Source organism: Bos mutus, chromosome 12, assembly GCF_027580195.1.
Source record: "Bos mutus isolate GX-2022 chromosome 12, NWIPB_WYAK_1.1, whole genome shotgun sequence".
Classification (NCBI taxonomy): Eukaryota; Metazoa; Chordata; class Mammalia; order Artiodactyla; family Bovidae; genus Bos; species Bos mutus.
The window spans coordinates 79,023,742-79,050,992 of NC_091628.1; the positions used below are offsets into that span (position 1 = coordinate 79,023,742).

Sequence of the window (27,251 nt, forward strand, 5' to 3'; positions counted from 1 at the left end):
ACTCAGGGTCAAACCAGCGTCTCCTGCGTCTCCTGCATTGGCAGGCAGGTCTCTACCACTGAGCCACCTGGGAAGACTCTATTAAACAAGAGTGCACTTTAATTTCAACAGATGACCTTGGATTCTTTAATATCTTCCTTTTTGTTACACTAATTCTCAACTTCTGATAATGTAATGATGGCTGGAGCGCAAATCTGTATGGCCTGCTATAAAAAGTCTTTGAGTGAGTCAAATAGTTGTTGCTTTTCAGATTCCTTAAATTTAGAGAATTCCATTTCTAGTTTCTGAAAGAAGTGAATCATACTTTCTAGTGATTAACTGAGCGTATTAAATTTAACATATAATACTCTAAGCCTTAGGGTTTTTTTTTTTCCTACTTTTTCTCTCTTTTTGAGAATACAGTTGAAATTTCTGACTTTCAAATCAGATTTTTCTATTTCTCCCTCAAATCCTATTGGTTTCTACTTCATGTATTTGAAACACTGTTAGTAGATGCAAAAACATTCAGGATTGTTATGCATTCTTCCTAAATTGACTTATTTATCATTAGGAAATGATCCTTCCTTATGTATTGTAAGATTCTTTGCCTTGAAATCTATTTTGTCCTTGATTAATAGTCTGATTATTCCCAGCATGGCATACTGTTTTCTATCCTTTTACTTTGATTGTTAATAACTCTGCTAAGGTATAATGGTCATAAAAATTATCTGTATTTAAAAGTGTATAATTTTATAAGTTTTAACATGTGATGTCATCATCATACTCAAGGTTATAAATATGTCTGTCACCACAGAGGTTTCCTTATGCCCCTTTGTACTCCTGACCCCTGCTCCTCCCAGTCTCTTCACCAGTCTCCAAGTAGTCACAGATCTTGGGGAAAGAAGCGATGAGCTCTTTATCACTGGTTTTAAGCACTTTCAATACGATGTGTCTTTGTATTGTATTCTTCATGTTTCCTGTCTTTGGAATGTGTTAAGCAGTTTGGATTTTTGGCTTTATTGTTTTCATCAATTTGGAAATTTCCAGCCATTATTTCTTCAAATATCTTTCTTTCTTGCCCTCTTGGTACTTTTCCTGGAATCTCCAGTTAGACATATCTCCAATCATTTAAAGTTATCTGACAGCTCTGTTAATTTCTTTTTAGAATTCTGTTTTCTCGTGGGTTTCATTTGCAATCATTTCTATTACTGTGTCTCCAAGTTCACCACTTTTTCTGTGATTAGTTTAATCTGCCATTAATGCCATTCCCCGAATTTTTTTCTTCATTTCATGAAATGCAGCTTTCACCCATCAAAGTTTGTTCTGGGCTGTCTGTATCTGTATTTAACTTTTGGGATGTGTGGAAGGTATAGAGTTGTAAAGACTGTTTGCATGTCCCTGTCTGATATTCCGACATCTGGGGCAGCTCTGGGTCAGTTTTGATTTACTGATTCTCCGTTTTGTTATGGGTCAGATCCCCTGCTTCTTTGCATGCTTTATTGCATTTTCTTATTGGATTCCAAATACTTTTAATTTTCCTTCCCTGAATGTTAGATATTTTTGTATTCCTACAAATGTTCTTGAACTTATTCTGGGATGCAGTTAAGTTACTCAGAAACAGTGTGCTCTTGCTTTCAGAATTTGTTAGGGGAGACTGAAGCATTGCTCAGACTAAGCTAATTCCCCTCCTACAGAGGCAAGCCTCTTATTTATACTCTGCTCATTGCCCCATGAATTATGAGTTTTTCCAGTCCGGCTAGTGGGAATAGGCATTGTTTCCGGTCTTGTGTGTGTGTGAGGCACTGTTGCCTCTATTCCTCTCGGATGACTTTGCCCAGCCTGGAGTGGTCTCCTCATGTGCAGTTGTCCATTAGTACTCAGCTGAAGACCGAAGGAGACCCTATGTAGATCCCAGAAATTCTATCCCTCTGCAACCCTCTCCTTTCCCTGGACTCAACTCCATCTCAACTTAGAGAGTCCACCGGGCTCCCCTTCCTTCACCAGGTCCTGGAACATCTCTAAGCCTTTAAAATCCGGGAAGAAAAGAGCTCACCTTATTTCTTTTCCATCTCCCGGAAACCTCTGTCCTTCATTTCCTGGTATCCAGTGTCTTGCAAAATTCAATTTGTCCTTTTTTGTTGTTTCATATTAGAGAGTACGTCTGGTCCTCATTATTCTTTCTTGGTCAGAAATAGAAGTCATTTTGACTTTTAAAGAAATTCTGCATAATTATTAAGCTCTCTCAGATTGTGGTGTATAGCTCATATAGCATTCACATTCTTTTTCAGTCATATTTCCAGCATTGAAATTTTCTCATTATGGTGTTTGACTACAAAATATTAGCAAATGCTAATAATACTCTTGGGCCTTTGTTCCTTAAGCCATTCAGTTACATCTGATTAGTCTCAAACTTTATGAAGAACACAGTAAGAGGCCTGATTAATAATATGAAATTATATTTTGTATTATAATAAGCATAAAATGGCTTTTGTGTTGAGCAGTAGAAAGTGAAAGGATTGTCCATTAAAAATAATGAGATTTTGGCCACATATATGGCGAAGTGAAAACTTCTTCACTCTGTGCTGTTTGGGGTGTGTGTGTGTGTGTGTGTGTGTGTGCGTGTGTGTGTTTATTGTGCCAAGGTATCATAAGTTAAACACAGAACTTGGGAGTGTTTCAAGATGCTGCTGCTGCTAAGTCGCTTCAGTCGCGTCCGACTCTGTGTGACCCCATAGACGGCAGCCCACCAGGCTCCCCTGTCCCTGGGATTCTCCAGGCAAGAATTCTGGAGTGGGTTGCCACCTCCTTCTCCAATGCATGAAAGTGAAGAATGAAAGTGAAGTCGCTCAGTCGTGTCCGACTTGTAGCGACCCCATGGACTGCAGCCCACCAGGCTCCTCCATCCATGGGATTTTCCAGGCAAGAGCACTGGAGTGGGGTGCCATTGCCTTGATCCATCATTCCAAAGGAGGTTTGCAGCAATTTTTCCCATGGTGGTTTTCTTAATTGAAAATAATCCCATCATAAAGAAATAGAAAAGAGGTTGTTATTAAATATTTAGGGACTGGCTGAGCAAATATGGAATGTTCTAGTAACAATATATTTAGTAATATGTCCTTACTGAAATTATATTGCTAAGATTTTGAATGGCATTGGAATAGGGTGCTTTTCTAACTGAGCTTGAAAGATGTGCTTCTTTCTGGAACTTATAGACCCTGAATATTCGAAAAGGTCAACATTGTACCAGGAATCCCTAGATACCTAGGTCTGCTCAAGGTCCATCTGCTTCTCAGAGCTTAGGGTCAAATATTAAGCAGGATCTTTACTGCTTGCCTTCCTTTTAATGATCTTCTCAGACATTTCCCCAAGAAAGGCTTTACCTACTATTGTTTTTTTAGTATATTTTACCTAGAGGGAATTTTTGGGCCAAAATAATTTTTGGAAAAAAATAACTGCTTAAAATGTTGTGGTGTTTCCCTTTAAGAACCCACATTTACCTTTGCCTTCATCTCAAGTATACTCTACTCCTCTAAGTCTTAAATAAGATATAGAAAAATGCATTTTGTCTTGAATTCCATTTAGAACTTATCGATCTGAAAAAACCAACAGAAAATAAATTCAGTTCAATATATATTTGTTGAGCAGCTGTTCTGTCCAAAGCATAGTGACAGGCTACTTTGAATAATACATGATGCAAATTATTAAAAGATGTATAATGTATTTGCTGGGCAGACAGACATGTAAATCCAATAATTTAACGCATGATTAATTGATGTAAATTTGTATTACAGTTCGCCTCTTCTCCTTTCAATGGACAGCAAGCTCGCTGAGCCCAAGAACTGTATTTTCAGGCAAGATTGTATCCCTAATACCATCAGGCAAAGGATTCTGGTAGGCAGAGGTGAAGAAGATACTGTAGACTATAGAATCAGCAGTTAAAATTCAGCAGACATGATAATGCATTGGATTGGGTTGGTGGGTTGAGTAACAATTCTGAAATACCTGAAACAAGGTTCCCAGGGGAGTGAGGCTCTGAGGGTGGCATGGGGTCAGTTCCAAGAGGAAAGTGAGTACCAGTCTCAGAAATTAACAGAAAGATATAGCAGATTTTCCCACCTTCAGTTTTCTTTATCATTTTCCTTAGTGCTCTCACCTTTTTTTTTTTTTTTTTCCCAGCCCTTTGGAAGAGTTCCTGGGCATGTTTTATTTTTATGATTGGAGTATATGATAATTTATGGATTTGGATAAATTATTCACAATACTATTTTCTGCTGCTAGGAGTGCCAAAATCTAATTAGATCTACCACAAAAATGTATATTCCCAAAATTGCCTTTTACCCTGTTAAAAAATATATGATTTTCCATAGCTATAGAAGAGTGACGCTGAAGAACCTATATTGTAACTAGTACCAAGGTTTATGAGTAAACAAATGTAGTACATGTGTATATCCATTTATAAATTTGCCACATAAAAATCCATGCCATACTGTACATTTATTAGTTTAAATGATTTAAAATATATACATCATCTTAAGAGTTATTCTGATTTCTCTTTTGTCAGTCAGAACATTTTGTGAAAATAATTTGTGACAGTGATTTATTTAGATGAACCTACTTCTGATAAAATGATTGTTTTAATTAAAAATGTTAGATATTTCCTTGCACCTAAAGGCAGTTGGACTGACTTGAGTTTCTTTCAGTTCTAAGTGTTGAGGCTAATATATTATGAAATACCTTTTTTTCCTCTTCATATACATGTGTATTAGTTTTCATTATTTCTATTTTAATTAATATCAGAGAACATAGTTAGTCTAGAATTTCAGACAAGGAGTATCCTCAGGACATTTTCAGTGAAATGTCCAGGCACAGCAAATAGAAAAGACAGAATAAAAAACATAATTAATACGGGCTAAGTTTTCATATTTTCTTGAGCAGAATAAGATGCTGTGGATACATAAGTATTTTAAAAGAGAATAAAGATCCTTAACAGTTTTTTGAGTTGGAAAATATTTTGCATTTTTATATGGCTAACTAAAATATAGGTGTAGGACCTCAGATATTGATTCATCTTTCAATTATTAATTGAGAGTCCAAGTTATAGGAGTTTGGGCTATATCATTATTGAAAACAAAATAATTATTTTTTTGTACTTCATCATCAAATCTTCTTGTCCCATTAGTTTAATGAAAAAAGTGAGCAGGCACCTCAATATAAGTTTATTTCATACAAGCAATACTTCCACTCTTTTATGTCTCAAGTCATAACACTTATTTAGGATGACACTCCATTTTTATTATAGTAGATGCATTTTACATTGTCTTCTAAACACCTTTAAAATCCTTTGGCTGAGCTCATGTGAGATCTAAATAGATCATCATTGTTTTGATTTCTTATTTTCATCCTTTCTTTTAGCCACATAATCCACATAGAATATACAGCATCTTCCTTTTTTTCTTGATGTTAAGCTTTAGCTTGTTTTTCTTATTTTTTAATTTCACCTCTGACCCATATTATCTCTGGGATTTTTTTTTTCCCCTCGACTATCCTAATTTTATTTAAACTAGATAATATAATTTATAAGCCACTTAACCAGGAACACGTGAATTTCAACCTTTGCAAAGCATTCATTGGAAACAGTGGCTGAGAGGCAGGGTCACTGGGCCAGCCCGTCAGTATTATGGGATGGCCCACGTGTCCCACATACTTCAAGGATCTAATGTAGCATGTGACATGTGACTTTGAAGATACCAATGTCAATCCATGCTTAAGTTCCTTGTCATTTTTGGAGGTAGTAACAACAGTAAGTTCTACCACTGGGTCTTCTTCATCCATGGCAGTGTGCGATCTTGCAAAACCTTGCATGGGGAGAAGCACCTCCCCACCCCCGCCCCACTTTGGATGCTGTTTGCTTTAAATATTTGCAAATTCTGGATCCTGTCCATTCCTGCAGTTATGTGGGATTTTTGTGTTTCTTTTTTTGTTAACTGTTCTCTCAAAGAGTCAAGATGGGTTCAGCATGTATTATTATAGATGGAAGCTGAGACTTGTACTGGAAGTAAAGTAAGAAAATGAAGGCTTAGAGCCTTCTTGCACAGAGATCTAGAAGGTTGGTCTTACCTTTGTCTGACTGCACATACTGTTGTCGTGATTTTCTCAGTAAAATTGTTGTTTTGTTTGTTTTTGCTGTGATTTTTGGTTGCATATTTTCACTCTAGGCTTAGGGAGAAAGGGTTTGTTTAAATTATTTGAAAGACTGACTTTAAGCTATACAGGGCTACATTGAACAATTGTATAAATGAGTATCACAGTAAAGCTTTTATGAACATGTGATTATGTACGATGAGAAAATACTAAGTGGAATTCTTGAAAATTTGGGGCAACCAGTTAATCTACAGCAGTAATAGGTGTTCAGTTGATTTACATATACATATGCGATCTTCTTTGCAAGTAGGTACAAAATGCTATTTTAACTCATTCTTTCCCAAAGGCATTCATAGATTTACTATAGTTTCTGCATTAACATTATAAAGTTAACATGCCATCATGATTGGACATTTTACAAATAATTAATATTGAAAAATAAATATTCTGATAACCATCAAAGTACAGTTACATTTAACATTTTGGCATATTGTCTCTCATTTTTCCTATGAATAGTAGTTTTACATAGCCATGCTCAAGTTATACACACAAGTTATTACACAAAACTGTAAAACACTAAGGAGTTATTTTTAACTTGGAATTCCAAAAAGTCAAATTACCTAGTCAAAAATTGTGGACATTTTTAAGCCTTTACTATGATTGCCGTTTTGGTTTTCATGTTGTTCCAGGTTTCACTCTTACCTGCAATATGAACTTACTGGAAAAATTACATCTTTGTTAGTATTCATTCACAAAGGAAATAGTGCAAGGCTCTCATTTATCCAGACCCAGGAGATGCCATGGTGAGCAATACTGTACATTTCACTTTTCCTCGTGAAGCTCCCAGTCCAGAGTCTCACGTCTCTACACAAGTGGGCGTATTTGAGACAAGTAAGGTTGCGGGAACGGAATCAATGTGGGAGACCATGGGATGTTTGTAGGCAGCCCACATGTGCTGTAGTCCGTGGGATTGCAAAGAGTCAGAACAACCCAGTGACCCAGGTTGGGCTACATGCTGAAGATGGCAGGGGAACAGTAGAAACCAAGGTCAGGCAGGTAGGTGGGCCCCTGCTGCTACAGAGTGAGACATTTGGTGGGTGTTGGAGAGTTGCTGCTTATTTCCTGATCTGATGGACAAGAACAGCACTCTGCATGGCCTGGGAGAGGCCTTGAGGGGCTGAACACTTGCTGGCAGTGAAAACAGAGAAAGGGAAAACAGTGAGAGAGATTTTGAAGACAGTGTCTATAGGAACTGGGCAACTCATTGGATGGAATATAAAAGGCAAACATGGTGTTAATCTGAGGGGGTTAACAATTAACATCAGTGGTCAAGTCAGAGTGGATCTTTGACTGAAGTTGATGGAGATGGAGGAATTAAAGTGAAAATGATACTGTAGGAAGTTTAAACTTAGTCTTATATTTATGATTTTGATGAGGATTTCATGCGTGGAGATTTATTGGAAATGTGGTCAATGGCAAAGTGGGAAAGATCTTAGAAGAGATTTTCAGGAAATTTGGTCATCTCTAACTTTATGTTATGGCTTTACATTATAGATTCAGCTCCAACTCTGCAGGATTAGCGGGGTTAGACACAGCCCAAAATAACCTTTGAGAATCTAGTTTTAAAGAATAGATGTTTGCATTTCATTTTCAGTTGTTTAAGATAGTTTAGTCTGATTGTTCAATTTTTACAGGCTACATAATTTAGTGGTTAAGTGGGCAGGATCACGTCAATCCAGCTTTGCACTTATTAGTCATGTGCTGTTTGTCAAATTACCTCATTGTGCTGTGTCTTTACTTTCTCATTATCAAAATGGGTTTCCCATTTTGTAAGTAAACTGTGGTGAAAATTCAGTGAGTTAATTGTGGCACCTGAGAAGAACAGTCAATATTACTATGGTTTCTAAAAAGAAAAAGAAAAAGAAAAAACAAATACTGTGAAAGCAGATAAATAGAAATCAGTTTGGTTTTCTTTTCTTGAAATTAAATAAGAACTCAAAAATACAATTTTGTCTTTTACTTGTAATTTCTTGGCAGGCATGAGGTGGGGTTAGAAATTAGCTCCTTAGCCTAATGTCCTCCAGGTTCAGTCCTGTTATCACGAATAGCAGGGTTTCCTTTCTTATGACTGAATAATATTCCACTGTGCATCTACACCGCGCATTTCTGTGTCCATTCATCTGCTGATGGACACGGGTCGTTTCCACGTCTTGGTTGTGGCGAATGATGCTGCAGTGAACACGGGGGTGCAGATAGCTCTTTGAGATCCTGATTCCATTTCCTTTGTATACATACCCGTAAGTGGGATCTCTGGAGCCTGTGGCTCAGTTTTCATGCTGGTCAGTTTCACTCATCAGCGTGAGTAAACTCCATGGTGTTTCCCGCAGTGACCGCACCCGTTTACACCCCCACCAACCATGCACAAGGGTTCGCTTTTCTCCACTTTCTCTCCAGTGCTTGTGCTATCTTTTTAATAGAAGAAACAAAGGAGAAGGGGGCTCTCTGTAAGTGTGAAGGGACTTGTGAGGGTCACCTGTCTTCTCACTTTCTTGCCTGGTATACTTAATTCAAGTCCAGAAGATATCATAGCTAAAATATAGGATTACTAAAAGTAAGTGATCCAGAACATAAAGCTTTTGCAGAAAAAATTTTCTGTCTCTGAAATGCTCTGTATGTTTTCATGGCAACTAAACATTGCCACCCCTATCTCACCTTTTCACTTTTGTTCCCTTCTTTTTCTGGGCTACCTACTTCCAGGGACAAGCATAAATATGATACAGCAAAACTAGGAAAAATCCTCAGTACTTAAAGGTTCAATAGTACTTATTGGGTGATGAGCAGAGTAAGGTTCACTTAGGCACATGTTAGAATTATGTGATTTTTTAAGTTATATACTACAGAGTAAGGAACATACGGGGCTTCCCATGTGGCACTAGTGGTAAAGAACCCACCTGCCAGTGCAGGTAGACATAAGAGACGTGGGTTCGATCCCTGGCTCAGGAAGATACCCTGGAAAAGGGCATGGCAACCCACTTAAGTATCCCTGCCTGGAGAATCCCATAGACAGAGCGTTCTGGTGAGCCAGAGTCCATAGGGTCAGACACAACTGAAGCGACTGAACACACACACACAAGGAACATGCATGACACAATTGTAATAGTCACTTTTAGTGTGAGTGTTAGTCACCCAGTCATGTCCGACTCTTTGTGACCCCATGATATGTCCATGGGATTCTCCAGGCAAGAATATTGGAGTGGATTGCCATTCTCTTCTTCAGGGGACCTTCCCAACCCAGGGATGGAACCCGGGTCTCCTGCATTGCAGGCAGAGTCTTTACTACTTAATAATCACTTAGGTGTTTCTTTCTAAAATCCTACTCCTCCAAGAACACCTGTATTCTGACATGCTTGATTACATGAATGCTGCCATGCTGTGGTTTTCATGCATTATTTTCCAGATTCTTCAATATCACAGTATCTTTGAAGAAAATCTGTTCCATGGGGGCATTTCTCAAATGATCAGATACATCAGATGTACATAGAAACAGATGCTGTCATTCTTTTTAATTTCTTGAGAACTAGACAAAAGGCTGAGGATATTCTGTTTTGAACAGCTTTTTTGGTTTGTTTTTGCACATTTTTTTGTGTGTGTTCACCTGTTTGCCATCCATCATTTTTTGATCAATTACAACATGCTCGGTTTCATCATTCTGTAACAACTGCCTGTTTTGACAGCATGATCACATTTGCATGTCTCATTCAGGGGTTGTGGAGACATGCTAGTTGCCATGGGGAGGATTCTGATGTCTCCCATCAAATTGAGTCATGAGATGGTGGTGACCTTTGAAAAGCTACATGCAAATATTTATTTTTGAAGGTACAGTTGGCTCTTTGTGAAGCACCAGATCACTAGACCGGCCATCTCTTCTATGAATCATCTAATGAGAAGTCTGTTACTGTGTATTTTTCCTTTTAGTTTTAATAAACTTCCACTGTCCTTGAGCTTAAGCCATTTGAGACAAGAATAAAAATCCATAGTGTATAATTTTACTATCCCTTGTGGTTATATAAATTATATAGGATTATCTGTCTAATTCATCTAATTGGTCTGGATTATGGCCAGAGATTATTGGAGATTCAGCTGAAGCTGAATGCAATACTGAATGCAGTATAACTCTAATACTTTGGCCACCTGATGCAAAGAACTGACTCACTGGAAAAGACCCTGATGCTGGGAAAGATTGAAGGCAGGAGGAGAAGGGGATGACAGAGAATGAGGTGGTTGGATGCCATCATTGACTTGATGGACATGAGTTTGAGTAAACTCTGGGAGTTGGTGACAGACAGGGAAGCCTGACGTGCTGCAGTCCACGGGGTTGCAAAGAGTCAGATACAACTGAGCGACTGAACTGACTGACTGATGGCCAGAGAGCTTAGGTTTGTTACTGTGTCTCGCCCTGAGTTCAGAAGTTGGTTTTCACATTTTACTGTGGATCACCTCTAAGTACACAATACTTCTGTGCAAGTTAGGGTGACTGTTTAAGCAGCAAGGAAACATCCTCCATATCAGGGCTTTTTCTGAGAATGTGTACCAAATGTTAGTATGGCTTTTTTTTTTTTTAATAAAAGTTTTTCACATTTGGGGATTACTTGTCAAGTTAAGTGAAAAAAAAAATTCTGTTAAAAAGCCTTTGATATGGTTTCTTAAAGCCAGGAGTTTGCAAAATTCTTGTCCCACCATCCTGAATGATATTAGTTTAAACTATTAAGCTAGTTAGTTTAGGACTTAGCTAATAGCTAAATAGATTAAGTAGTTTAATCATTTTAACTAATTATTTAAATACATACATGTCGGTTTTTTTTAATGACCTGTTATCTAAAGTTTCTGGCTTTACGACTTTACGAAAAATAAGTTTACGATGGCATTTTCTTCACCTCCTGTGATCAGCATCTTCCAGGTTTGAGAAATGCAGAGACATTTCTGGGAAACATAAAATAAAAGGTGCTTCTATAAAATGTTTCTATAAAATACCCTCTTACTTCTGAGAAAGAAAGAAAAGAAGCAGGGAAGAAAAAAGAAACTCCACTGTGACGCGTTGTGAGGCTTATGACCTCTGTGTTTGCCTTTCAGATCCCCAGCTCAAGGGTATAGTGACCAGGTTATATTGCAGGCAAGGCTACTACTTGCAAATGCACCCCGATGGAGCTCTCGACGGGACCAAGGAGGACAGCACTAATTCTAGTAAGTGACCCCCCAGGCCACCGGCTCACACAATCGGTGGAGACGCTGCTGCTTACGTGACTTTCCAAGTACAGTTGCAAATATTGGGTTACGTGCGTTCATTTTTACAAATGTTATACCCTAGAATGCCATTGACAATTCTCTTTGGACCACCTGGATAGAAATATTCACAGAGCCACTAAAGACACCTGTCATTTTAAGAGAATTATTCATCTTTTCAGTTTTTTCCCCAAGCAGTTGTCATATCCAGTGTTATTGTTACTTGAATCTCATTATCATCAAAGTAATTGCACTAATGCATTCAGATGAAAGTTGATTACCTATTTACTTTGGAAGTTTTATTTTTGTGAGACCTGTAGCTTCTTTTTTTTTTTTGTAAATTAACTTATTTATTTTAAATGGAGGCTAATTACTTTACAATATTGTAGTGGTTTTTGCCATACATTCACATGAATCAGCCACGGGTGTACATGTGTGTAGCTTCTTAATGATAACTGTGTTATCATTAAGAACAATAAGGATTAGTTCTTGTGTTTTCAAGAACAATAAGGATTAGTTGTTTCAAATAATGGAAGTGTTATTTTTCAAATTCTTTGTGTTCAACAAGATAATATTTTTCTTTATAGAGGGAACATGAAGGCTGTGTACTTTTTAACACATTGTATGAATTATTTATTTATAAAATTGGATCTGTGCTGTTTTTTTAAATTAAAAAAGCCACCTACCTTCCATTGTTTTCATATCTGTCTTCATGTTACGATTTCTTTACATATAACTTTTCTTTGTATTTTTATTCTGGCACTCCTTCTCTTCAATTTTCTCTGTTTTTGTTTCCTATTTTCTGTGCATCCTGGCCTCTGATTCCCTTTAATTTAGCACATCAGTTCAAAAGTAGACACTTTTCATTGCTCAGGAGAATGAGTGAAAAGCAAAAATCAATTTTATTGGAAATATTTTATCACATTTTACTAGTGGATATGAATCTTTTCATCGATTTAGCATTTATCCTTCACATACAGAACTTTATTCCATGGGAAGAAGGAGGCTTTGAATACATATAACCAAATTATAGACAGTTCCTGTTTTAAAGTCTAGTCATCAACTGTTCAGATACACTGATTCTGAGAGAAGCTAATAATATAAAGTAGGCTATTTTTGCATTTGGTGTTGCTAAGTGAAATATCATTATTTTCCCAAACATTGTGTTTGTATTTTAGACTTTGGACATTACTTCATTTAAAAATTTTTCTTTCAACTTCAAATATTTTCTTTATCTATATTTTCCTCCTATTCAGTTTTTAATCTTTTCATCTCCTTGTTTCTATTATGTCATCCTTTTGTACTTTAGACTTTTCCCTGTCATATTTGTTCATTGATTTTTGTTTGCTTTATTTCCTCTTGATTTAGAAAAAGAGAAAGTAAAGTAATTCAGGCAAAGGGAAGAAATAGAAGACGTTTTTATTCATAAGGTTGGCATCAAACATTGTTTACCTGTTGGGATTTTGATATTAGGTTGAACTCTCAAAATCGTCAGCACTTAACCATCTCTGACCTACAGAAGATGTTAGTTTCTTTTGATTCATGTTAATATATATTACATATATGTATGAATATATACATCTGCTAATTTTCCTTTCCCTACTTTAAACTCCTCACCCACTCTTTGACAAAAGGCATTCTCTTTTTTTTGTATGTTAGAGTCGTGAGGGTCATGGACTTTAGATTCCTAAGTTCTCATGTCTTCAGTGTCTCTGATTTTCTTTGGCCAGAGTCTAGTAGAGCATGAAAGCACGTTTTCTGTAAGTCTGATCACGATAAGACCTATGACACTGATTTATCAGACTAGAGGCTGATGTCATCCATCAGACAAGCAATTTCAAAGAAAGAAAAAAAAATTATAGCTATACAAAAATGCTGCTTAGCTGGACTTCTTGAAAAAATAGCTTCCTTCAAGCAAATGTTTTATGAGTTTTTTCCCTACCTCTCCTTTTGTTTTTGTAGCATCAAACAAGTTGGTTTTTTCATGATGGAATCAATATCAAGTTAAGAAGTATCAGTAGACACTGTGTTTTTTTTTTTTTTACAGTGTATTACATCACAATTGAATAAGCAGCACAATATTTTCTAAATTATGAACGTGCAGATGTAGAAATTACACACACACATGATTATATCTGGTTATCTGCATAGTATTAAACACTGGACCGGGAAGCTGAGATACTAAAAAATACTGGGCCTTCTGTTCAGTAAATGTATGAGGCTTTTCCCCTGGAAGAGAATCTTTGTGTGGCTCTTGAAATCCTTTCTAATCCCCCTCAATGCTGCTGAGGAGCAGTTCTGGGAACCAGGCAGGAATGGGAACCCCAGTGGACAAGCAAATCAGAACCAAATCATAGTGACCAGGCTGCAAGGGCTTCCATTCCTCTGCAAAGATCTAGCCCACAGCTTCTTTTCTTACAAGTTAACCACTGTGTTTTCTGTGCCCTTTAAGTCAGTTAGGTTAGTTTCTTACTGTTTTAACATTTGCAAAGACAAGGCAGAACAGAATAAAACAGGTTGAGATAGATGTTCCCTCCTCAAAAGGTTATGAAAACTGCATGACTGCAAAATTTATAAAACATTGCAGGATTATAGCAGCTTTGTAAAAGCAATGGGAATTACTAATTAATTCAACTTTTTCATACTATCACCATCTTAACTGAAAAACACAAGCTTATAGGATGAATTTTAACGCATCTTCTTTTCTCTGGTTCATCACAGTAGTCTCATATGTTCTGGGAAAATCATTAGCCCTGAAAAGTGATCTTTAGAAATGAAGGTGAGAGCGTCAGAGATGCTGACAGACAGACAAGTCCTCAGTGGAGCACTGCCCTCTTTGCTTAAGCTAAGTCACTTCAATCATGTCAGACTCCTGTAACCCCAAAGACTGTAGCTCACCAGGCTCCTGTCCATGGGATTCTCCAGGCGAGAATACTGGAGTGGGTTGCCATTTCCTTCTCCATTTTGCTTGAGAGTGTAATGTAATTATTCACAAACATTCCAATTTTTTGCTATTTCTCTGAATACAAAACAAAGATTAGTCACCCATTGGTAGGAAAAATAAAGAGGAATAACCTAAAAGTCACCCTGATGGCACCCCGAAAGTCACCAAATGAGAGAACTGAGGCTTGAACCTGCATGACTGGAGCTCATTGCTAGCCCACTAGTAAATACGAGATTACTTAGAACTAGGTAAGGGCTTCCCTGGTGTCTCAGCTGGTAAAGAATCCACCTACAATGCAGGAGACCTGGGTTCGATCCCTGGGTCAGGACTGGAGGAGGGCATGGCAACCGCTCCAGTATTCTTGCCTGGAGAATCCCATAGACCGAGGAACCTTGCGGGCTACAGTCCATAGGGTCACAAAGAGTTGGATGTGACAGCATAGCACAGAACTAGGCAAAGTCAGAACCACCCTGCTAAGCTTTCTTTGTCAAAAAATTTAAACACCTTCAAAGGGAGAAAGGGTGGCAGGCAAACCTATCGCCCTGACGCTAGTGCCCTCCCCGGATCACCGGGTGAGATCTACAGCTTTTTGGGCAAGAAAATGGGGAAGGGTGGATAATTGGTCCTAACTGAGAGATTCTGAAGCAACTCACCTGCTTACCCAGGCTTCCAGTGCCCTGGAAACATCTTTCACAAACAGAAGTGAAATCCTGGGGTACTTTATCATCACACTCATTTTACAGAGTGTGTTGCTCTGAAATTCTTAGAGCTTCCCTTCTATGCACCAGAGATAAGCATTACCATGACTATGGTATTTGATTACAGAATGATTTTTTTCTTCAGTTTACTTTTGGCAAGTGGCCAAAAGCTTGGGATTTTCCTGTGCTCTTAAAGGTCACTGTTCCCACTACGAGATACTGAAAGCAGAAGAGGGCTATAGAAATATTCATGTGTCAGTCTTTATTGCTAGATTAAAGCCCCATCCAAACCAATCCCTCTTACCTGAGAGATTCCCAACCTGGTAACCTGATGTATAAAACCAGCTGTTCCCTCACAATGCCCACTATTCAACAGGCCTCAGGAAGGTGGTTCCTCACCTTGTCTGTAGGCTAGGATCGTTTGAGGAGCTTTTTTTTAAAAAAAAAAAAAAAGAAAGAAAGAAAAGTTCCTGATGCCCTAAACCCACTCCCAGAGGTTCTGATTTAATTTCATTGCTCTGGAGTTGGGCATAGCCATCCTGTCTTATAAGGCTTCTCTGGTGGCTCAGACAGTAAAGCGTCTGCCTGCAATGCTGGAGACCCAGGTTTGATCCCTGGGTCGGGAAGATGCCCTGGAGAAGGAAATGGCAACCCACTCCGGTACTCTTGCCTGGAAAATCCCAGGGACAGAGGAGCCTATAGTCCATGGGGTTGCAAAGAGTCGGACAAGACTGACCGAGTTTACTTTCAGTTTTCACTTTCTTTCATCCTGTCTTATGAATACAGCTAGTTTTAAAGTGCAGCCAGGGTTGAATGAAATTCACTATCATATGGAGACTGGAGTGTTCCACAGAATGGACAAAGTAGCATGAACATCCCCCAGGCCTTGTGGGATTGCTTTATAATTGTGTTAGACATAAAAAGGCTGAAAACCCATAATAATGTTTCAATTACTGTGAGTATCTGTTGTTATGACAAGCACCATGGATCCGTCATGGTCAGCTCTGAGTGGGCTTCCGCATTATAGTGGTTCTATGGATTCACTTTCTGTTTTCTTCCTATAAATGATAATAACTATTATAATTCAGGTCTCAGTCAAAACCCTGTGGAGGGGAAAAGTATATATATATATATATATATGTATATTTTTAAATACAGTGCAGGGCTTCCCTTGTGGCTCAGCTGGTAAAGAATCCACCTGCAATGTGGGTGACCCAGGTTTGATCCCTGGGTTGGGAAAATCCCCAAGAGAAGGTAAAGGCTACCCACTCCAGTATTCTGGCCTGGAGATTTTCATGGACTGTATAGTCCATGGGGTTGCAAAGAGTCGGACATGACTGAGCACGCACACAACACCACCAGACATATATGAAAGTGAAGTGAAGTGAAAGTGAAGTCACTCAGTCGTGTCCAACTCTTTGCAACCCCATGGACTGTAGTCTACCAGGCTCCTCTGTCCATGGGATTTTCCAAGCACGAATACTGGAGTGGGTTGCCATTTCCTTCTCCAGCATATATGAAGGTTAGAATAAATACATTTGAATAGGTTCAGATAGAAAAGTTTGCATGGGCAGATGCACAATTATGGTTTTCCCTAAAAACTTTTGCAAATAAATCAGGAATTATCCTATGGTGCCAATCCTTTCAAAATATTAGCAAGATGGGACAGTTCAGGTGATATAGAAGAGAGTAAAAATATCCAATGACTTTCTTCCACGAGGAAGGAATACTGAGCAGACATCCCTGGTGGTCCAGTGGTTAAGAGTCTGCACTTCCAATTCAGAGGGTGTGAGTTCAATCCCTGGTTGGGTGACTGACATCTCACCTGCTGCATAGCGCAGCCAAAAAATTAAAAAAGAAGAAATACTGAAAGTTGCCATGCCACAAGTATTCAATCACTCCACATTCATGTTTAACATTAAATAATATCATAGAAATAAGCAAACAGAAGCCTCATTCCTCCATAAGGGTATTATAAGCCCCTAGAATCCTACAGAAGACAGTTCAATGCTAGTTTGCATCCTGAAAGTGAATACCCACAAAACCTGATGCCCCTGAATGTTCTTGTAGGGATAATTCTCAAGGGTCATGGCCAGCCATTCTCATTTCATCATCTGAGTAGCACAGACATCTTGAGATCCCAAGATCAGTAACATATAGTAACTGGAAGAGAAGGTGTAATCTCCCCCAACTCGATCAGAGAAACCATGTGCCTCGGAATTAAATAGAACACAATGTAGAAAGTCCATTTAAAATTATGTACTGAGTAGACCCACAGATTTAAGTCAAAATTGCCCACATCTTTCAAATTATTTATTCTTCGTGGAATACAAGCAAGAGCCTAAACCTAAGATATTTTCCTTGTACATTTACTTCAACATTTTAGTGCTTTCATTGCCTCTTCTGGGATGGTTCTCTTAATTCTAGACTTGAATTAAGAATGCAAATAGGAGCAGATAACCTCTCATAATTAACGATAATCTTATAAATGTGTCTATAATAAAATCTTCAAGCAGTCATCACCAAGAATGATATTAGACAGTTCCTAGGAGATTCAGTGGTTAAGACTCTTGCACTTAATTGCAAGGGGTGAGGGTTCAATCCCTGATCTGGGAACTGAGATCCTACATGCCATGTGGCCAAAGGGGAAAAATAGGAATGATGCTAAAATGCTCACTACACAGTCATATATAACCCTGGCAAGGAAATGCATTATTAAGGATGTTAATTAGGACTTTAAAAAAAAATCATGATAACATTGCTATCTGCAATGTGAAACTTACATACGAATACATTTTTGGTCAATAAAGGAAGAAATAGAACATGGAAACATTCTTATCTCTTCAGGGGGTAAAATTGAACACTCTTCCCTCTTTGTTTTCGTGTTCACTCATAATTTTATGAAATATTAATGAAGAAGATTCCCTCTCTGAAATTCGTACGCCGTTCGGTGTGATTAGTTCTTTCTAAATTTAGCACGTGGGCAGGTGCACATCTTTTCTGGGCTCTGCTGGCATGTCATGTTGGTTCTGCAAGAGTAATTTAGCTTTGGAATTACCTTTTTAACTTCTTGCCTGTACAACATTGCAGTGATGAAGCAAACCTTCCACCTAAAAGACCAGATAAACACTCAATTTGGGCTTTTAAAATTCTCCTCTTTTAGGGTGACTCCCTGGTGGTCCAGTGGTTAAGACTTTCCAATTCAGGGAGTACGGATGTGATTGCTGGTTGGTCAGGAAGCTAAGATCGCACACGCCTTGTGAGCGACAAAACAAAACATAAAACAGAAACCATATTGTAACAAATTCAATAAAGACTATAAAAACGGTCCACATTAAAAAAAAAAAAATCTTTAAAATAAAACTCTGCTCTTTGAGAGTCTTCCTAGCTGATTTTTTCTGGTATCAAATGGTATCAGAGACTGTGATGCTGGAGTCGTGATTACAGGCCTGATTCTGTTTATTATCCCACCATTCTTCAGAATGCTATAGGGAGCCTGCTAAGATCTACAAATCAGAGCTCAAGTGCTATCTTTACTCATAACAGAAACTTCTTAAATAGAGAGATAGAAGGTAATGAATTGGGAGCCTCTCAGAAGGTTATAACGGACGTAATATCTCTCAAATAGAATAAATGAAACAGAAAAGTGATGGGGGGAGGTGCTCTGCTTCCCCTGCCCATTGGTGACAGACCGTCTTTCTCTTCGCAGCACTGTTCAACCTCATACCAGTGGGACTGCGCGTCGTTGCAATCCAGGGAGTGAAGACGGGGTTGTACGTCGCCATGAATGGAGAAGGTTACCTCTACCCATCAGTAAGTAACACATCCAAGGTATTGGCCATCAACACAGCGATGCAGCCACCACAAAAAGGAGAATGCTTTCAGTTTGGCTTTAGTGTCTGACCTTTATGACAATGCCTAGGAGCTGTTAATTCATGATTCAGCAATGTTTGGTAATGTATCAGTGTATCAAGCAGAAGAGGAACATTACCTCTTAAAGTTGTGTGTTTGCATATTTTTATATGTCCCAGTTCATTGAAAATTGAGAAATTTTGAAGGGATTGACTTTTTTTTAAGAGATCTTATCCACTTTATTCAAATATTCCAAATTTTAAGTTTTCTGTTAAGTGGTTGATGTTATATAAGCAGATTGTTTTCTTTCCTTCTTTTTAAATGTAAGGCAAAGAACACAATAGGCTGATACTTTATAGGCTAAGAAAAATGCAGTAATATCTGTCCACTTTCAAACCCAAATGAAATTTTATTACCTAATTGCTATTAGAAAGGATTGATATTAATGTAATCCTTTTCTATTATTATTTAGAAATGTACTTTTCTTAGGGAGTTTCTTATAAAAGATTATTTTGCAAAAAGAAACAGAGTAAATGTAATTCTAGAAGAGAAAATTTAGGAGAGAGTAGTTCTTTTAAAAAACAAGAATTGAGATTGAGTTAAGTGTTTTACTGGGAAAATATTTCTAATATCAAAATGTATATCGCATTTAAATGTAAACAAATCTTGGTTTTGTATTAATGTGTATTACCATCTGAGCACCTTTCCATTCTCTTCTGCAATATTTACTGTTTACAAGTGATTTGCATTCAGATGTGCTGTGTATATATATTATAATGCAGTTAGAATTCGCATCTGCCAGAGGTCCAAGCAATAGAGACTTAAGATGGAAATACTTCTTTCCATTATCCCTTGAGCAAAAACTGACAGATTAAAGTCATGGAGCCTCAGAGGAGATTCTCTTATTTGGGTTTTCCTGTCGTCTTCCTATGAATTCTTTAAAACTCTGTTGTTAAATATTGTCAGAAAAAATGTATACATACATACATTTTACACACACACACACACACACACACCACTAAAACTTAAGCAGAGCAGAAGGGTTCTCTGGGGACTCCTATGAAATGTGATACATTTTCTTCAGCAAAATCTGGGAAAATCCTGTCAAGGAAAATAAAATGTGAGCCGTGGATTCCCTTCCTGTTGAGCTGAGACATGCTCTAGTCTTTCTGAAAACTTCTTTCTCATTCCCTGAAGGCCATTCTTGCTGCAGACCTGGGCCCCGTATTATGCAAATTGCATTCGGTTGCCCAAGATGAATATTCAACATATTGGGAGCCAGAGGAAGCTGGAATTCCCTATCTCCCCTTTAGAAAAGCTCTACTCAGATAAAGATCATTTCCTAGAGATGCCTTATCTCAAATGAAGTCAGTTTCATTGATTTGACGTATGTGCTCTTATTTTTGTTTCTTCGTCTCCCCCAGTCATCTCTGAGATGCCTAAAAGTGATCAGATGCAGTTTCTGCCATCGCCTCTAGTTCTGATTCTACGGATGATTTTATCATGTCTTCCTGCTCTAGCGTAGGCATTGATGTCAGGGGAAGTGTAAATGTTTGTTTCATCTCTTTTGCTTCTGAGATGCTGTTTTCTTGTGATGGGGTTGCACCTGGATGGCATTTTTTTTTAAAGGTAGAGAATATCAGAGTGCGTCTGGGTCTTAGCTTAAAATCCAAGTCCTGGTTATGTTCGGTGCAGTGTAAGTGGTGGGACAAGAATAGAATGAGGACAGAGCCAGCTGCCTGGTTCAGTCCTCAACACCTTGAGTAAGCTCCTTCTACCCAAGAAGCACATCTTGGGGGAGCAGCACGCACCAGGATTTGTCCCGGGAAGAACTTCAGGCTTTTCATCTGACCTGCTGTTTTCTGCCGTCACCTCCCAGTTTCTCCAGTTATTTGGTTTGGGGCCTTCCAGTTGAGGTTGTTGAGTTTCTGATTTGCAGGACTTGGGTTTTCTCTTCTTCTCATATTTGACTCTCTGCTCTGAACGCAGGACGTAGGAAGGAGCACTCTATTCACCCAGCTTACGCCTGCCCAGACCAGGCCCTTAGAATCCTCAGCATCTTATAGAAAAAGGATTTAGACTCAAATTAAGTGTGATTTCCAGTTTTGACTGATATTATCTAGTGAAAGTGCTCTGTTTATTTCAAGGTAATGGAATTTGAACTTCAATACTTCAGGAGAAAGGAATGTTTCCCCACATTCAGTCCTTTATTCCGTAATTAGTTTTTGAGAACCTAGTAAAATGAGAATCTAGCACAAGATAACATCACAGTTACTATAATATATAATGATAACAATGGTTAATATTTACCTAGTGCACTCTCCCTAGTACTGTTCTAAGTGCGTTGCAGTCTTAGCTCATTTAATCCTCCCAGCCAATTAAGCAAATACCATTAAAATTATCTTAGGGATACACAGAGAGCCTAAAGAGTCGTCAGTCACCAGTAAAAAGAGAAGATAGGATTTGAGCCTTATTAGTCAGACTCATCAGATCACTTTTAATTGTCGCACCATAGGGCTTTCATGCACCAGACATTTTTCATAATATGGTCTGGCACCTATTCTAGCGAGAAGTTATATACACAAGATGATGTCATACAAACCTTTAGGGAGTTGTTACCTAGGGAATTGTTAATTTCAAACATTAAGAAGTATCATTTGAAACATAATCTGTTTATTTTGGGGAATCTCAAGTAAAAGAAAATCAGAAAATGTTTGTCGGGGGGAAGGTTGGATATCACATGTGTGCGTGCTCATTCAGTCGTGTCTGGCTCTTTGCGACCCCGTGGACTGTAGCCTGCCAGGCTCCTCTGTCAGTGGAACTTTCCAGGCAAGAATACTGGAGTGGCTAGCCATTTCCTCCTCCAGGGGATCTTCAGGACCCAGGGACTGAACCAGAATCTCATGCTTCTCTAGCATTGGCAGGCGGATTCTTCACCACTGAACCACCTGCAAGTGTATACTGATATTAACATCCCCTGGGAAGTACATATCGCTACTATATACTGGGTGTTTCATATTCTTAAAATGTATTCCATGTAATGTTTGAGCTTAAACTTTAAAGCTAACATGGGTTAACCTAACCAAGAAGTTTTGAACTAAGCTGAGTAACTTTTTTAAAAGGAAAACTCCACCCAGGCTATGATTTAAAGAAAAAATTTGATATAAAGATTGAAGTCTGAGAAATGAAGGAGTCTGTTTTGTGCTCACTTTTAAAAGATCAAATTAGACTAGTGTCTGACATGAGATCAGTTTTACTGAGAATCTATAGATTTGGAATGTAGGCAATAAAATACTGAGATCTCTCAAAGTGAGTTCCATTAACTGAAAGTCACTCTTGGAATCTGACTTGAAACTCTCATAATCCCTTGCCATCCAAATAAAGATATTTAATTTGTCAGATAATTTCACCTCAGGGGGATGAAAGAAGGAATCTTGACTGAGATGTAAACAATCACATTTCCGATGCTGAAGGCACTTGCTCCCTGTGGAATCTTTTCATCAACATGACAATAGTCATTTCTTTTGTGGTCATAACGATTCTAATATGTTACTTGAAGAGGCCTCCTAAGAGATTTGATGTCAGATGCAGTTTGCTTGAAGGTAGAACACAGGCTGTAAGGTCACAGAACAGAAACTGACAAGGAAATATTTTTTAAAAGAATTAGTTTAAAATAATGTTTAGGGAACAAAATGCATGTTGACCAACTCCAGACTATTTATAGTGCTGTGAGGAACAGTCAAGGGTGGGTTTCTTTTTGTTCCTTTGTTTGTTTGCTTGTTTTCTCCCTTCCAAACAACCTACAACTTTGAAAAACTAAGTTAATCCTCCATAGAAAGTTAAGGTTCGAATGTAAATTCCAAACACTCAAGAAAACTTGGGATGAAAGAAAAATAGCATTCATCAGCTGGGCAGAAATAGAGAATAGTGGAAGCCAAAGGGTGTTTCTGATACAAGAAAGTGAGGGGTTGTGGGGGAAGGAGAGAAAGGAGACTGATGATAAAATGGATGAAACCCAGGATCTTGGATCTAAGTCAGGAAAACATGTTCCTTGGATGCTTTAATAATTTGGGGTGTTAAAATTCTAGTTTCAATCTGGTTGACTTCTCAATGATGAGGTAAAAAAAATGTACATAAAGTGTATAAAGATTCATTTTCATTGTCTTATCACAGGCTGACATTTATGTGAATATATGTCCCCACCCCAAAGTGGGGCTGTAAATGTTTCTGTTACCCCAATGCAGGCATCTAGAGAAACAGTGAGCCCTGGTGTTCTCCTGAAATCTGTATTTCGTCTGAGTCTCTTAACCAAGAGATGCAAGTGGAGAGGAAGACAATTCCTTTCCATGTAGATTTTAAAAACAAATCAAGAAAAAGCATTGTAAATATCAGGACTCGTAAGAGTCACATGGACAAATGGGAAAAATAAAGATTCCGTGGGTGAACCTCTAGATATTTCAATCCAATATGTCTGAGGGGAGGCCCAGGAATCCACAGTTTAATAAGAATCCCTCCTTCACTGGTGGGTGATTCTAAAGCTGGTAGCCCAATGACCAACCTCCACGCAACAAGCATTGTTTCCACAGCTGATGGGGGCGTTGATGGTAGCTTTAGACCAAAATGGTGAGAGTAGATTTGGTGAAAATTGGTAGGCAGATGACCCAGGCCCAGAAATTAACACTGGGTGGAATAAAATATTTGATTTTCCTAACTTCATCTGCCGCTAAGTTGAACTTTGTAGAAATCTGAAGCAGAGCTGCACGCTTCTTCGCTCAAGCCCTGGGGTATCTGGACGCTGAAAGTATACATGCACGCTGATTGTGTGTGCTGGCATGGGGCAGCGGGGTAGTGAAGTAGCCTATAATTAAGGAGGAGGAAAGCTAAATGCTATGTATTCTGAAGAAAAGTATTTTCAGGGACCTCAAAGTCTTATCTAGTTGGTCTGAAATGGTTTTTCTGATACTATAGTTGTCTCTTTCAGAAACAGTTTCATGACCCTCTCTACAAAGGGGGCCCCACTGTCCTGCTCTGTGCTGATGGGCGTCTCTCACTTGCTCTTCTTTATTTGTGTGGTTGTCTATCCTCCACTTAATAAGAACACCCAGACAGGCAAGTCTCGGACCTCCCGGCCACCTCCTACCATCAGCGCTACATCTTTCCGCCCAGTCCACAGCTCTAGCAAAACCAGATGGAACAGTGTTCTTTCCTTCTTGACGTTTGGCCCTCTGTTCATGGCTCAGGTTTGGGCATAAAGATGGAGCCCCTTTGTTATGTTGCAGTGCGGTATCTAACTTCCTCCAGCGCTTTCTCTTCTTGCCTGGAAGTTTCTCGTCCACAGGCATACACGATCCCTCCCCTGTATTTCTGTGCCCATGAACTCTTGTGTGAGTTCTTGTGTGTCAGAAGATACCCGTCTTGTCTCTGAATGACGTCTCCGGACACCCATCCTCGGGAAACTGCTTGCTGTTTACCTGACTGCTGGCGGGCTGCCCACCCATGCCTCCCACTTCCTGTTTTACTTTATGTACCAGGCAGTGGATGACATGAAGCCTGTAATCGGTGTGGCCACAGTGACAACAGCTCCTTGACTGAATAAAGGAAGACACGCCACACACAGTAACTTAGTTTCTAGACACATGTTAGCTTTGTTTCTGGGCCAAGAGACACTGGTGTTGGCAACTCGGGAACTAAGGGACTGGAAAGGGTGGAGCCACTTCTGCTTTATTGACTATGCCAAAGCCTTTGACTGTGTGGATCACAATAAACTGTGGAAAATTCTGAAAGAGATAGGAATACCAGAGCACCTGACCTGCCTCTTCAAAAACCTATATGCAGGTCAGGAAGCAATAGTTAGAACTGGACATGGAACAACAGACTGGTTCCAAATAGGAAAAGGAGTACGTCAAGGCTGTATATTGTCACCCTGCTTCTTTAACTTCTATGCAGAGTACATCATGAGAAACGCTGGGCTGGAAGAAGCACAAGCTGGAATCAAGATTGCCGGGAGAAATATCAATAACCTCAGATATGCAGATGACACCACTGTTATGGCAGAAAGTGAAGAGGAACTGAAAAGCCTCTTGATGAAAGTGAAAGAGGAGAGTGAAAAAAGTTGACTTAAAGCTCAACATTCAGAAAATGAAGATCATGGCATCCGGTCCCATCCCTTCATGGGAAATAGATGGGGCAACAGTGTCAGACTTTATTTTTCTGGGCTCCAAAATCACTGCAGATGGTGACTGCAGCCATGAAATTAAAAGATGCTTACTCCTTAGAAGAAAAGTTATGACCAACCTAGATAGCATATTCAAAAGCAGAGACATTACTTTGCCAACAAAGTTTCGTCTAGTCAAGGCTATGGTTTTTCCTGTGGTCATGTATGGATGTGAGAGTTGGACTGTGAAGAAAGCTGAGCACCGAAGAATTGATGCTTTTGAACTGTGGTGTTGGAGAAGACTCTTGAGAGTCCCTTGGACTGCAAGGAGATCCAACCAGTCCATTCTGAAGGAGATCAGCCCTGTGATTTCTTTGGAGGGAATGATACTGAAGCTGAAACTCCAGTACTTTGGCCACCTCATGCGAAGAGTTGACTCATTGGAAAAGACTCTGATGCTGGGAGGGATTGGGGGCAGGAGGAGAAGGGGATGACAGAGGATGAGATGGCTGGATGGCATCACTGACTTGATGGACATGAGTTTGAGTGAACTCCAGGAGTTGGTGATGGACAGGGAGGCCTGGCGTGCTGCGATTCATGAGGTCGTAAAGAGTCGGACACGACTGAGCGACTGAACTGAACTGAAAGGGTGGAGAGATATTTGAAGATGGTTCTTGAGATGTTATGGAGGGCTTCCCTGGTGGCTCAGTGGTAAAGCCTCTGCCTGCCAATGCAGGAGATGTGGGTTCAATCCCTGGTCTGGGAAGACCCCCACATGAAGTTGCGCCACTAAGCCCATGTGCCAAACTGTTAAGCCTGTGCTCTAGAACCCCGGAGCCACAACTGATGAGCCCAGATGCCACAACTACTGAAGCCCTTTAGCCCTGGGGTCCACGCCCCACCACAAGAGAAGCTACCACAATGAGAAACCTGCATACCACAACTGGAGTAGCCACGCTCTTTGAAACTAGAGAAAAGCCCATGCAGCAATGAAGACTCAGCATAGCCAAAAATGCATAAATAAAGGAAGAAGTTATGGAAAGAAGTCTGAGGTTGCCTGGGTATGGGAGGCAACAGAATCAAGGCTCACTCTGATATGATTAAGTCAGAACCTAGTGAGTTATGATGCTTCCCTCAAAGAAAATAAAACCCAAAAGGAGGAGGGAGCTGGGGTGGATGAAGATGCTGCCTTCAGCTGGACCAGGATATCCAGGGGGGTTAATAACCCCACTAAATGACGACTGGATGATGCGGAAGCTCGTGTGTCCTGGAAGAATCCATCTGAGGCTGTCTTAAGAATGGTTTGCAGGTGGAGAAACAATTGTTCTGTGATGGATGATGGTGTTTTCCTTTTCCTCCAGAATATCGGACAGAGCTGAAGAAGTTGGGTCAACAGCATCTGCAGGGAGGAAGTTAGATGTTAGAAAGAACCTTATTAAATACCATGAATTCTTCAAAAAGCTTTCTAATATATTTTGCCTGATTTGTAAATTTACAGAATCAATAGGAGCAATTTTGGATACCAGGTAATAAAGCAGAGGACTTGCTGAGTACATTCATATCTTGTACCTTTATAAAAATGATGCTAATAACATGATAATATATCAGACCTTTGGATATTCTTACAAAAATTCCCAATCCTCATTATACATACGACTTCCTCAGATAGCATTGTAAATATCCAGACTCCAGGACATCCACCTAAAAGGTTAATTAAACACCAATTCAGAACTTTGAATATGCATTTCTAACACACGTGCCTGAAGGAGCACCCTTGATAAACAAGGGTCTGCATCACTGCATCATTATATAAAATGCAAATGATTTTATATTTATCATTGCTTTATTATTATCATTGTTGTTGTTATTTACAAATTCATAGTCCACTTCAAGCCCCCATGAAGTAAGCAGAGTGTGTTGTGTGTTCAGCCTCTCAGTCATGTCCCACTCTTTCATGAACGCATGAACTGTAGCCCTCCAGGCTCCTCTGTCCATGGGATTTCCCAGGCAAGAATACTGGAGTGGGTTGCCATTTCTTTCTCCACGGGACCTTCCCAACTGAGAGATCAAACTCAAATCTCCTGCATTGGCAGGTGGATTCTTTATCACTGAGCCACCAGGCAAGCCTGATGAAATAAGCAGAATGACATGACGGGTAAAAATGCTCACCTTTCCCACTGACCAGGTGAGTTGGCCTTTGAGG

The 27,251-nt window shown here is 39.2% G+C and overlaps 1 protein-coding gene across 3 annotated transcripts in view; it reads left to right on the forward strand.

Annotated features, from left to right (window-relative positions):
- The window catches only part of FGF14 (fibroblast growth factor 14), a 634,345-nt gene that overhangs the window by 509,302 nt on the left and 97,792 nt on the right, over window positions 1-27,251 (forward strand). For 2 of the 3 annotated variants that reach the window (XM_070380770.1, XM_070380771.1), the window contains exons 2-3: window positions 11,251-11,361; window positions 18,752-18,855. In XM_070380770.1, coding sequence (XP_070236871.1) covers window positions 11,251-11,361; window positions 18,752-18,855 — 215 coding nt within the window. The remainder of the gene's footprint in view (window positions 1-11,250; window positions 11,362-18,751; window positions 18,856-27,251) is intronic. The other variant, XM_070380772.1, reaches the window with a different exon arrangement.